Source organism: Sciurus carolinensis, chromosome 2, assembly GCF_902686445.1.
Source record: "Sciurus carolinensis chromosome 2, mSciCar1.2, whole genome shotgun sequence".
Taxonomy (NCBI): Eukaryota; Metazoa; Chordata; class Mammalia; order Rodentia; family Sciuridae; genus Sciurus; species Sciurus carolinensis.
Genome location: NC_062214.1, coordinates 67,990,588 through 68,004,047, shown reverse-complemented (window position 1 = coordinate 68,004,047; position 13,460 = coordinate 67,990,588). Strand labels below are relative to the sequence as shown.

General features: G+C 39.8%; 1 protein-coding gene across 6 annotated transcripts in view; it reads left to right on the top strand.

Annotated features, from left to right (window-relative positions):
- Window positions 1–13,460, top strand: part of Lins1 (lines homolog 1) — a 33,999-nt gene that overhangs the window by 9,086 nt on the left and 11,453 nt on the right. For 5 of the 6 annotated variants that reach the window (XM_047541930.1, XM_047541928.1, XM_047541925.1 and 2 more), the window contains exons 2-3: window positions 5,534–6,036; window positions 6,134–6,223. In XM_047541930.1, coding sequence (XP_047397886.1) covers window positions 5,623–6,036; window positions 6,134–6,223 — 504 coding nt within the window. In that variant the 5' untranslated portion in view covers window positions 5,534–5,622. The remainder of the gene's footprint in view (window positions 1–5,533; window positions 6,037–6,133; window positions 6,224–13,460) is intronic. The other variant, XM_047541929.1, reaches the window with a different exon arrangement.

Genomic DNA, 13,460 nt, shown 5'->3' with positions numbered 1-13,460 from the left:
CCCAGTATTGAGTCTTATTAGCAAACTATATTAGCCAAGTCATATGAGAAAGTTTTTGACTTTTAGTAACATTGACTGTGAAAATAGATGCTTTTCTGTTTTTTTAATTTAAACTAAAGACTCCTTAAAGTAGTTTCCCCACATAGAAAGGATGAAGTTATTCGTAGCTTATTCTTTGATAATTTTGAAATTAAGTGATGAGAATGTTTTCTAATGAATAGGCTTAGAAACTCTACCTATGTCTTATGTAGGAAATACTTTTAAGAAAACATTTTTAACCTTTTTAAAAAAAAACCTTTTTAAAAATACCATTCTGTTTAGTTTTAGGTCTAGATATTTTCAAATTCAAAATTCTAGTGTGTTTTTTAAAACAATGGATATTAACAAACTCCTCTGTACATTAATGCCGGGAATCAAAAGGCTGATGTATATTGCCAAAGTTGTTGAGGTTTTATTTAAACTTTTCACTTTGAGATAATTATAAATTCACAAGTAGTTGTTAAGAAATAGTAACAGGGACTGGAGTTTTGGCTCAGTGGTAGAGTACTTGCCTGGCATGTGCGAAGCCCTGGGTTTGATCCTTAGCACCGCATATAAATAAATAAATTACATACAAGATCCATTGACAACTCAAAAATGTTTTAAAAGAAAAAGAAATAATAACAGTACAGAGAGATACTATGTAGCCTTTACCTAGTTTCCCTCTACAGAGCAACATTTTGCTAAACTGTGGTACAATGTCACAGCCAGGAATTGCTAGGCAAGTGCTCTACCCCTGAACTATATTCCCAGCACAGCCAGGATCTTATCATCCACACAATCTACCAATCTCATTCAGATTTCCCATTTTACTTATATTTGTTTGAATGTGTACTTAGTTCTGTGTAATTTTATTATCTATGTAAGTTAGTCTGCCCCTCAGTTCATGATCACAAGGATCCCTCCATTACTCTTTATAACCCTACCGGACAGGAGGACAGGAGGCCTCCCTACCAGCTGGCAGCCACTAATCTGTTCCTCACTTTACCATTCAAGAATAGAATCATGCAATGTGCAACCTTCTGAAATTATCTCCCCCCCAACCTAATTCTTTTGATGTTGCATGTATTAATAGTTCTTCCCTTTTTGTTGCTGAGAGGCATTCCATAGTGTGAATGCATCCCAGTTTACTTACCCGTTCACCCAGGGGAGGACATTGTGGTACAGATTTAGCTTTTTAAGAAACTGCACAACTGTCTTCCAGAGTAGCTGTATCATTTATATTTCCACCAGCCATATAAGAGGGATCCAGTTTCTCTTTGTTCTTACCAGCATTTAGTGCCACTGATTTTTGTTTTAGCTATTTTGAGAATGGTCTTTCACTGTAGTTTTAATTTGCATTTCTCTAATGATTAATGCGGTTGACCATCTTTTCATGTGTTTATTTGCCACCTGTGTATCCTCTTCAGTCTGTTCATATCCCTTACCCATTTTCGAATTGAATTTTTTAACATTGAGTTTTAAGAGTTGTTTATGTATATTAGGTACTTGCTTTCTGTCAGATATATGGTTTATATTTTCTGTCTGTAGCTTGTCTTTTCATCCTCTTAATAGGATAACAATTACTTTAATTTTGTTGAAGTTCTGTTTATCAGTTTTTATCTTTGCAAATTGTACTTTTGGAATCAAGGATTTACCTAACCTTAGATCCCAAGGATTTTGTCCCTTTTCTTTTTCTGAAAGGTTGTTTTACATCCATTTTGAGTTAATTTTGTAAAAGATGAAAATTATTTTAATTGTAGTACAGAGTCTCAGTCACTTATATTCATAGTACCTTTAAGCTGTCGATGACCTGATGTCAAAGTAGGATCATTACAAATTTTCATGAGGAGCTGCTGGGTTTGCTGTACCTACTAAAATTTAATTTAAAAATTTAATCAACTTGTTCTGATCAATGTTCCAACCTTTGGTTGCTGAATATTTTTTTTAATTAAATCCTGGTTTGTTTTGGTAAATTACATAGTATTTAACCTTGAAAATGATTTTGGGGATTGGTATTCTGTTTAATGGTACAATGAGAGAGTAGACGGTCAAGATTAGGCTGTATGAGTTACTGCTTACTGTTAGGAAGTTTATCCAAGGTCTGCTATTCACCTGTCATTCTGGGCTTTGGGGCAGCAGAGGAAATTTGAAGAACTGCACTTGCCTTGTAACTTGTCTTGGTACCCTCTTAGGCTGCCAGGAGTGGGAGTCTACTCTTCCCTGCCAAGAGGCATGTTCTGTAGACACCAAGAGATGCACTGCTTGTTCACTTGTCCTGATTTGACCTCTCTAGTTATTTACTCCCTTTTCAGGCTAGACAGACCTCTCTTGTTTACTATGTATGAACAGCTTCAAAGCCTCACAGCATCCAAAGTAGCCTTCTGCTTTGTTCTTGTCTCTTACAAGCTTGGTGTCTGAAGGGTACACCTTACTCCAGGCCAGCACGATAATGCAGCTCGCCATGTGCCAACCTCAGAGCAGGCACTTCTGGAAAAAAAGTGGTCAGTTCATCTCCCTAGTTAGCTTTTTCAATTTTTGCCCTTTTATTTAACACTACAATTGCTTTTAAAAAAGAAAAAAACATGCAATTTTCAATTTTCACTTTTACTTTAGTGCAGATTTCTTTGGCCTTCATAAATATTTTAAGAGACAGTGTAATTTATGTTTGATTTGGTCCCAACAGAACAACCTAACAACTGGTCCTCATTCATTTGTCATCTACCTGGCCCTTAGGCTTTTGTGACTCCATCATTTCTTTTCTGTTTATAAAGATTCCATTTGACTCTGGATTGTTTATGTGTTTATGGTCCTGGGAATTGAACCTAGGGGTACCTTAATACTGAGCTACATCCCTATCCCTTTTTATTTTTTATTTTGAGACAGGATCTCACCAAGTTGCTGAGGGTGTCACTGAACTGCTGAGGCTGACCTTAGACTTGCTACCACACCTGGCTTAAATCTGTATTTTTAATTTAAAGTTTACAACTTTTCACCCTGATTTCTTTCTCATATCCACAGGGTCCCACCGTGATAGAAAACAGGTTATTTTCTCTCTGAAATTTTTATTTACTGATACTCACTTTTGTTTGTATGCTAAAAAGATTGAACTGTGCAAAATTGCCCTTTGTACACATAGAAATGATCAAATAGCAAGTTCATTTTCATTTATGGTAAAATTTAAGAATTTGTGCCCATAGAAATATCATTAGAAGTATTGTTGTTGATGTAGGATTGAAATAAAAATAGTTTCATTTGTTGCTAAAATTTTTAATGAGTTGAGCATATGATTTTAGTTGAAGCCTAAAAGATTCTATTTTAAAGTGTCAGTAGTTTCATTGAGAAGAAATGTTATTGTTACAACTAAAATATAAAGAAAAATAAGTATGATGAAATTGGACATTGAAGTAGAATATGAAAACCAATTTCTAATGTGTAACTGACAATAGCTGAAGTGATGATTTCATAAAGGATATTGCAATAGAGAGAATGTTCACCAGTGGGAAACCTCTTAAGAAGGAGGAAGAAAAGATAAGATTTTTATAGGACAAAGAAAGCAGTGTGCCATTCAACACCTATAATCCCAACTTCTTGGAGTCTCAGGCAGGAGGATCTAAAGTTCAAGGCCAGCCTTCGCAACTTAGAGAGACCTTCACCTCAAAAAAATAAAAAATAAAAAATAAGGAGTCATGGGAGGAAGATAGAGGTAGATCCTATCTGGGAATAAGAACATGGGCTAATCCTTCCTGGTTGGCTTCTTCCTGGAATACAAAGGGGCACAGTGCTCTTAACTGTAGCTGCTTTCTGGAAGCACAGTACTCTGATAAAATTTAACACTGTTAAATGGAACAAGGTTACCGTTAGATATGTTAATCAGTCATCTTGGATGTACACTGCAGCTTGAAAATGGTTTTCAGAGATAACTTACCAAAACTTTGTTCATAATTTTAAAATCTATAGGTTTCTTATATTTAGCTCTGTACTAGAGGACTGAAACAGGGCAGCTTTGTCTGGTGGGGTGGTCAGCAGTTGAAATTCCTTAGAAGTTAAATAGGGGGAAGAAGCCAGTGTATAGAGGTGGAAGACCATAGCTAGGATGGTGGGCCACACTGTAGAAGTGAGGTCCAATGTAAGCGGTCATCTTCAAAGTTTTCCAAAGAAGGAGGTTAAAGATGAGTCCTGCATTTATACACGGGTCCAGATGGACTAGAAAGGATTTTGTTAAACACTAAGTTTTAAGAGGACAAAATCATGACCCCTAAAACTTGAACAATTTACCACAGGTTTTACTAAACTCATTAATTCATGAGGGAAAGGAATCAGATGTCACAGCCCATTTCAGGGAGAAATAAGAGAACCATGAATTTGTATGGAGTTAAGGAATATTAAAATGTTTTCAAGTGGAAGCAAAACCTTTCCCACTGGGGAAAGTGATGCCCCTCTGTCAGAACATTATTTACTTCTCTATGGATAAGAATTATTTGCACTGGTATCAGTTATCTACAATTAAGAGATGTAAAATAGCTCAAAGGCAATGAAAAGGTCAGAGCACCCACAGGATCAGGTCATTCCCAGAGACACCAGTATTCCATAAGAAGAATAAAACTTTGCTTATGCCAAAGTCTTTATACTACATGCTTCCTCTGATATTGATCCATCAGTCAATGACCCATATTCTGTGCTTTAAAAGTCCTGTCTGACCCTAAATGTCCTATCCTTCCCCCTACTCTCCCAGGTCTCCTTCATGTCAGGGGAGTCCTAGACAACTGGAATTTCTGAATTTGCATCCAGCTGCAAATACAGTTTGCTCATGTTTGGATTACTTTTGCTTCATATTTTGTCTTTTTCTTGAGATGACATTTAAATTTTTTTTAATTTAGTGATATTGGTGATAATCAGGGTTTCTTGCTATTATTATATACTTCTGAGTTGGAACTTAATGAGTAATAGCTATAATATAGTTTGGCCATATAGCAATTTAAACTCAGATTTTTATCTATAAATTGGAATTAATGAATTTGAATTACCCCAGTGAACTAGGGCAGTTTTGCCCGCAAGGGTCATTTGACAATGTCTGCATTTTTGGTTGTCAGAATCTGGTGGGTGAGGCTGGGAGTGCTTTGGAATGTAGAGGGTAGAGGTTAGGAATGTTGCTTAACATCCTACGGAGCCCAAGACAGCTCTTGACCACAGAATAATCTAGCTGCAAATGTTAACAGCACTGAGCTCAAGAAACCCTTGCAGCCCATTGAGCACTGTTAGAAGAAAGCAAACACTTTTGCTGTGATAAAATTACCCTTAATTTTATGCCCTTAAATCTATAGGGAAAGCATACATTTCATTGTTATAGTCTTTAAGTGATGTTTGTGATGTTTTTATTATGAATTTCCATATTAGAAATTCAGCAACCAACATTACCCTTACTTAAGACTTTGTGATTAAGTGGAAACAGTTGTCTTTCCTTTGTGATATGTATGTAACTCTCAATTTTAAAATTACTTCTTCTATATTTCAGGCTTCACTGAAGAAGCATTATAGAGGTTTCATCACATTTCTAAGATACGAATATTTACAGATTAGAGTTACCAGCCATCTTAAAGATTCATGTTGGAAATCAAAATGAAAGCCTTCTGTGAAGTTCTAGAACAGTTATACCAAAAAGTACTTTCCGGAGCCACACTTGAGAATGACAGCCATGATTACGTCTTTTATCTCAACCCAGCACTTTCAGACCAAGATTGCTCTGCAGCCAGCTCCTTAGAATGGCTGAACACCAGTGCTGTGCCAGGCCAGCATCAGTTGCTCTCCATCAAGGTGACTAACATTCCTGAAGCACCTGTGTGTATGAAGAGACACTCTCAGATGAGCAGTGCCCAAGAGATGATGCTCTTTCAGTTAACTGTGATCAAAGTGATGATAACCAGGATATTGTCTGTTGAAACTGAGATCCATGCAAAGGAGAAATACAGAGATATAATTAAAATTCTTTTGCAGTCAACTGAAATTGATTCTAAATTGGTAAGCCATGGTTATCATTTTTGAAGATCTAGATATTTAAAATGAAAGTTTTAAAAATACTCAACAGTAGTGATTACATGTATTTATTTTGCTGTAGATCTACATGTTACAAAATTCAGACAAATTGTTGTCTCACATGGCTGCAAAGTGCCTTGCATTGCTTCTATATTTTCAATTGAGAGAAAAGGTAAGCTTAGTAATCAAATTATGTTATTATTTCTCTTCTAATATTTTCAAAGTTGTTCTTTGGCACTTGATTTTACCCCTTCAAGTGTTTGCATTAATAAAATGTTTGCTTACGTAATAATGTATATCACGCTCCCTCTGCCCGCAGAGAGAGACACGACAAATGTCTGAAGCTTTGGAAGTTTATTATGCACAGTCCCTCTCCTACACTTCCCTTACTCCTAGCTTCCGCGCACTCCCAGCTTCTCTTCTCTCAGCTTCTCCCAGCTTCCGCGCACTCTCAGCTTCCAGCTCAGTTTCAGCCTCCGCCTCCGCCGCTTCTTCCGCTTCTGCCGCTTCTGCCTCTCCACTCTCCCACCCACCAGGCTTATATACACTTCAACCAATCAGGGGAGAGTACACGAGGTAAACGCGGACAGCTGCAAGCATAGGATAGGTACACGAGGGGGGCATGCTCTAGTCACATCGTTAACTAGCCAATCATTGGAATTCGCTGGTTGTTTACTGTATAGCTGGCCGCTTTTGGCTCAGCGTCAGGCGCCATCTTGACCATGCCCAAGGCTGGGGGTCCTGAAAACCCCGACAGATCCCCCTTCTTTACTATTAAACTAAGGCTCGGGACCGTGTCTGTCTTAGGCTGAGTGGTCAGCATATGTCCTTACCCGTCATCAGAGCCTGCAGAGCATGCTGCAGCTCCTGTCTTAGGTTGGTACACAGCCACCTCCTTCATTACCCGTCTTTGACTACCGGTCCAGCATCAAGAGCCATACTAATGGGGGGCTGTCGGCCTTTAGGGCGGTCATGGCCTGATGAAAGATAATTTGATCTCTCTATTGGCTAGCTCGTAGATGCATGCCAAAACGAATGAAGAGAAGGAGGGCCAAGGCAGAGGAGTACCACCATAGCTCCTAAGCCTGCCCGCTGTTTGACAAATCTATAAACAGAAGAAAAACCATATAGCCATATTAAATACAGAAACAATATACATCCCAGTAGAGTTACAATACGGGCAACACAAAACAGCTCTCAGGGAATAAACGCATCCCAGTCCCAAAAGTTCTTGCAAGGTATCCACTTGTTCTTATAATGAGTCCACTCTCTGATAGAGTCTCTATGGTCTGTAAGGCTGCAGCTGTATCTTTGACCAAATGATCGTTGTTATGGTTGTGTCAATGCTGCTACTGCAAAGACTGTGATGACAATGATCACGGCTGTTGCAATGTCAAAGCCTCTCCTGCTTCTCGACAATAGCACTGGCAATTCTACATCTGCAACAGAAACTAGGACTGGTAGAAAGATAGAAATGTGCAAATTGCACGGGTGGCAAAAGAACCATTCCAGCATTGTGAGAGATAGCACACGGTTAGTGAACAGTTAAGAGGTGTTATTAGAAATGTTAGTTGGTAGAAACATAAAAGGGAGGAAATACACAAGCTGACGTGGGAGGAAAAGCAATATTACAGCTAGGGTCAGCAGAACGAGTTGCTCTACTCTGGGTCTGATTCGTAGTATGATTCCAACGGCAAAGTGCAGAAATTCCTCCTGTTAAAGCAAAGAAAGACTAGAGATATCCTTGTCACCAAAAACAGCACGACCTGAAAAATCATCAGTAGAATTGACAGGCTTGTAGAGGAATTGGTGAAAAGCAAGAAAAGGAAGGATAAAAAATGTGTTAGTTAGAAGTGAAAAATATGGCCAGGCTAACAATGGCCCATAGGTTCCGGGTTTGCCTTTCCGTCTGAGTTTTTGTTATTGGAGGAAGGCTCAGACTCGCCATTGCGAGGAGGAGCAGCATCACTTGCATGCTGTAAAACTCTGATTAGCCTTTCTGGAATCCAGACTGGAGTCTGTTGATCCTGTGGGAAAATACAAACAGACCCTCGGACCCAACGAAGGACTGGATCCGGTCCTTTCCAACAACCTGTCAGGATATCTTTCCATTTTGCCCATACTTGAGGAGTATTATGGGGATTATAATGTCGATCAGCTGCAGAATGGCCGTCCCTATCCAGAGTTAAGATATTTAGAATGAAAAGAACTAAATTAAGTTTATCTTTAGGAGACTTGTAGGAGGCTCCTATTCCCCCTTTTTGTTTATTTAGACAATTTTTTAAAGTAAGATGTGCTCTTTCCACAATGCCCTGTCCCTGAGGATTATAGGGGATGCCAGTGACTGATTGGATGTTAAATGTTTGTAAAAACAACCGGAAGCTTTTGGAAGTATAAGCAGGACCATTATCTGTTTTAATAACTTTAGGTATGCCCCAGCCAGCAAATGCTTGTAGGCAGTGTTGAATGACATCTTTTACCTTTTCTCCAGAATGAGCGGAAGCCATAATGACCCCTGAAGCAGTGTCTACTGACACATGTACATACTTAACAGTACCAAATTCAGAAATATGGGTTACATCCATCTGCCAAATATGACCAGGCAGCAGTCCCCTGGGGTTAACTCCAAAGGATTGTCCTGGGATTAAAGGAGCACAATGTTGACAATTTTTTACTATTTGTCGAGCCATACATTTAGATATAGGAAATTTTCTGCTCAAAGTAGTGGAATTTACATGGAATTTTTCATGAAAGAGTTTTGCTTGTTCCTCTATGGAAAAAACAAAGATCGATTTGGTGGCCATATCTACCAAGTCATTAGCATTGGCCAAAGGTCCTGGTAAATTAGAATGAGCTCTAATATGTCCTACATAGAATAGATGTTTACGCTGTAGGATAAGGTTTTGTAGCGTAGTAAAATAAGAAGCTACCGTGGACATGGAAGAAATATGAGGTACCGTTTCAAGAACCTGTAAAGCGTTAACGATATATAAGCTATCAGATAGAAGATTGAATGACTGATTATCTGCTAATTTAAAGGCTAATATTACAGCTGCAAGTTCAGTAACCTGTGCGGAGTTGGGTGGAACTATTATGGTGTGAAGTTGTTTACTGATAAGTACTGCACCTACTCCATTTTTGGAGCCATCAGTAAAAATGGTTACACAGTCTTTAAGAAGCTGGACACTAGTCACTTTTGGAAAAACTATGGGAGTATTTTTACAGAATTGAATCCAGGGATGTTGGGGATAATGGTTATCGAACTGAGCTGAAGTGGAACAATATAATACTGACCAATCATCATCATTATTAATTAGCCATTTAATTTGCTGAGTGGAATAAGGAGTTATAATAATAGACAGATGGATTCCAAAAACAGTAATGCAAGATTCTATTCCCTTGAATATTACCTGAGCAATAGCTTGGGGATATGATTGCAATGTTTTAGCCGGAGAGCTAGGGAGATTTATACTTTGCAGAGGTCCTCCTTGCCAAACTATGCCAAAAGGGGTATGCTTCTCTGAGATTATGATTAAACTTAATGGTTGAGTAGGATCACAACGATCAACGTAACACTGCTGAAGTCTATTCTCTACTAGCTGTAAGGATATCCGTGCTTCGGGAATAAGTTTCCTAGGGGAATTCAAGTCAGGATTACCTTTTAATATATCGAATAAAGGTTTTAATTCCCCTGTGGATAATTTTAAATAGGATCTGATCCAGTTAATGTCACCTAAGAGTTTCTGAAAATCGTTCAAGGTATTCAATTGATCTGTCCTGATGGTCAACCTTGTTGGTCTGACTGTAGTAGCAGTGAGCTTTGTACCCAGATATTCTTGGATCTCCTCTAATTGTAATTTTTCAGGAGCTATCGTTAGTCCTCTCTTTTCTAATGCTTGAGTTATAAATTGTAATGCTTCTAACAAAACTTCTTTTTCTGGATGGCAAATAAGTATGTCATCCATATAATGATAAATCAACAATCTCTTAAACTTTTGTCTAGTAGTTGTTAACGCTTTATCTACGTATATTTGACATATAGTAGGACTGTTAGCCATACCTTGAGGCAACACGGTCCATTCGAATCTCTGGTCAGGCTGAGTGTGATTAAGAGAGGGCAAAGTAAAAGCAAATCTCCAACAATCATTTTTGTGTAAGGGTATAGAGAAAAAGCAATCTTTTAAATCCAGAATAATAGTAGGCCAATTTTTTGGTAATGCAGTGACAAGAGGGAGTCCACATTGGATGGGTCCCATAGGGTACATTTGTTCATTTATGGCTCTTAAATCATGTAATAACCTCCATTTTCCTGATTTTTTCTTTGTTAAGAATATTGGGGTATTCCAAGGAGAGGTAGAATGTTGTAAATGACCTGCTTGTACCTGCTCTTGTACTAACTTATGAGCTGCCTCTAGCTTCTCTTTTGTTAGGGGCCACTGTGGAATCCAGCGAGGCTTATCATCTTTCCATATTATAGGGATTGATGGTTTATCAGTGGCCCCTAGGAAAAACCCAATCCATGAGAATCATTTTTTGGTGGAAGTAAAGGCAGTGGTTGGGTAGATCCTTGACTATGTTTTCCTAATCCTTTTTTATCATCATAGTTCATATTTTGTAACATATTTCTTACAGGAGTCCCTTGGTAAGTCTGATCAGTGGTGAGTTTCATATCCATTTGCTGCAGGACGTCTCGTCCCCATAGGCTAATAGGAACATTACAGACATATGGCTGAAATATTCCTGTGTGTCCCTCTGTATCTTTCCACGATAATGAGGAAGCACTTTGGGCCTTTCTGCTACTCCTAAGCCTCTCAAGCTCTGAGCTGCTGTGATCAATGGCCAGTGCTTTGGCCAGACCATTGCACTAATAATACTTTTGTCTGCTCCCATATCTAATAAACCTGTAAATTCCATATTTCCCACTTTTAATTTTAGGAGGGTCCTCTGTCCCATATCCATAGTAAGGTTTATTAAAGTGGTTCCTGTTGATCCAAAACCTCCTTGTCTTTTATTTGTATTTTTACTGGGCCACAAAGAATGTCGACTGGGCAATATAAGCATTTGTGCAATGCGATCCCCTGGAGAGATGACCGTAATTCCTTTTGGTGAAGAGATCAAGGCTTTTATTTGTCCAGTGAAATCAGGATCAATAACCCCTGGGTGTACTATAAGTCCTTTTAGTGTTGAGGAACCTCTACCTAGTAATAGTCCTACACTGTTCTGTGGGATTTTTTCATGCCAATCAGTATCAATCATCTGCACCCCCATATCTGGGGTTAGTATGAGTCTGGAGGTGGCACGGATGTCCAATCCGGCACTTCCTGAGGTGGCTCTGTGCTCCCCTTCTCTGTGGGAGGATACCACCGTCGGGGAACTTGTTGAATTACCCCGTATATTTGTTGCGGGCCCCGGGGAGGGCCCTGTCTCCCGTTTTTTTGAAGTTTAGGATTCAACCCTAGGAAATTATCCTCCCTATCTCTAATAGGCTGACAGGCACTATTCCAATGACTTCCTCTTCTGCATCTTGGACATAGCCCAGGTCCGGTTCCCAGGTTATTCTTTGTATAGATGTTCCCACCCCGGGCAAAGGGTGGCCTTTTGTTTGGACAGGTGACTTTTAGATGTCCCTTCTGTCCGCACACAAAACATGATCCTAAAGGCTCTTTATTAGTTCTTGAAGGGAACCTCCCCTGGGCTTGTGCAAGTGCAGCAGACAACAAGGTGGTTTGTCTGTCTATGGCTGCTACAAAGGCACTGCTCTGCGCTGAAGTATCATTTACATCTCTACACACTTTTAAGTAGGCGGACAAGTCTTTGTTTCTCCATGGTCTTATGGCCTCCCTACACCACCTGTTAGCTTGTTCGTAAGCCAACTGTTTTACTAGGGGCATGGCTTGCTCTGCATCTCCGAAGATGCGTGATGCTGTTGAATTAGCCTATCGACAAAATCCGCATAGGGCTCACTATTCCCTTGAGTTACCTTTGACAACTGGCCCTGCAAATCTCCTGCTCCTTGTAATGTTTTCCAGGCCTTGGTTGCAGCCACGGCAATTTGCGCATAGACTGCTGGATGATAATTAAGCTGTGCCTGAAGGGTTTCATAAGGTCCTATGCCCATAAGCATGTCCCTATAGACTTGGGGATTCCCCGCCGCTGCGTTTCGGCGGGCGGTATCCATAGATATTTCTTGCCATGATGTTTTCCACATAAGGTACTGTCCCCCAGACAGAGCGGCCCTAGCAAGATTAGTCCAATCCTGGGGCACTAAGTTTAATGATGTCAAGGTATCTACTAAGGCTATAGTAAAAGCTGACTGAGGACCATATGTGCTAACTGCTTCTTTTAACTGTTTCACTATTTTAAAGTCTAAGGGTTGGTGGAATCTTTGATTTTGAGCATCCTCAAAAACAGGATACGCTACAGATCCAAGATGACTCCATTCTGAGCATAACCCGAAACCGGACACTTCATGAGGGGGTTCCCTATTTATGGGAGGTGCACCAGGCAACACGGGCACTAGAGGGGGCTTTTTATCTAGTCTTAATCTTTGTACTCTTTTTTCCAGTTCCTCCCCTGATAATTCCCCTTCCGATAGTTCCTCATCTGAGTTAGTTCCTTTTTCTGAATTTTGAGAAAGATATGAGCGTTCCTCTTTTATTTCTTCCAAAACCTGTCTTCCCTCAGCTAAAGGCTCGGTGAGTGAAGGTTTTTTGTTTTTATCTTGCAGACAGGATTTAATAAGAGACCAAATAGCCATAGTGCCTACTGGCAAAGGATTTTGCCTATCCGCTATACGAAGGTCTTTCCCCAGCTGTTCCCACTGTAGGGTATTCAAAAGGCCCTCATCCAAAAACCAAGGGGAAATCCTTTCCACAGTATCAAGAAATACTTTAGCTGTTTTTTCCTTTAATGGCGTCCCATGGTTTTTTAATAACTCCCTGAGAGGTTGCTGCATTCTGAATTTAGACGTTTCAGACCCCATTGTTACTAATTTGAATAGCTTTAGTTATGGCAGTTACAATAACAAACAGTGGCCTAGCTGCCAGGAGCAACGAGATTACTGAAAGGAAAACTATCAAGTGTGCATTAAAATTTTTATAGCGGCTTTTCACGTACTACCTACACCCTAATTGGACCGCTTCAAACATGTTTCTACTTTCACTTTAATTAGACCGCGTTCCACGCGTCAGGACCGCCGACGGCGCATCCCGATACCTTTTAACCCGCGTTCCACGCGTCACGACCGCTGATGGCGTATCCCGATACCTTTTGACCCGCGTTCTACGCGTCAGGATCCCGATACCTTTTAACCCGCGTTCTACGCGTCAGGACCGCTGATGGCGCGTCCCGATACCTTTCAACCGGACCGCACTCCGCGTGTCCCCAGGACCGCTGATAGCGTATCCTGA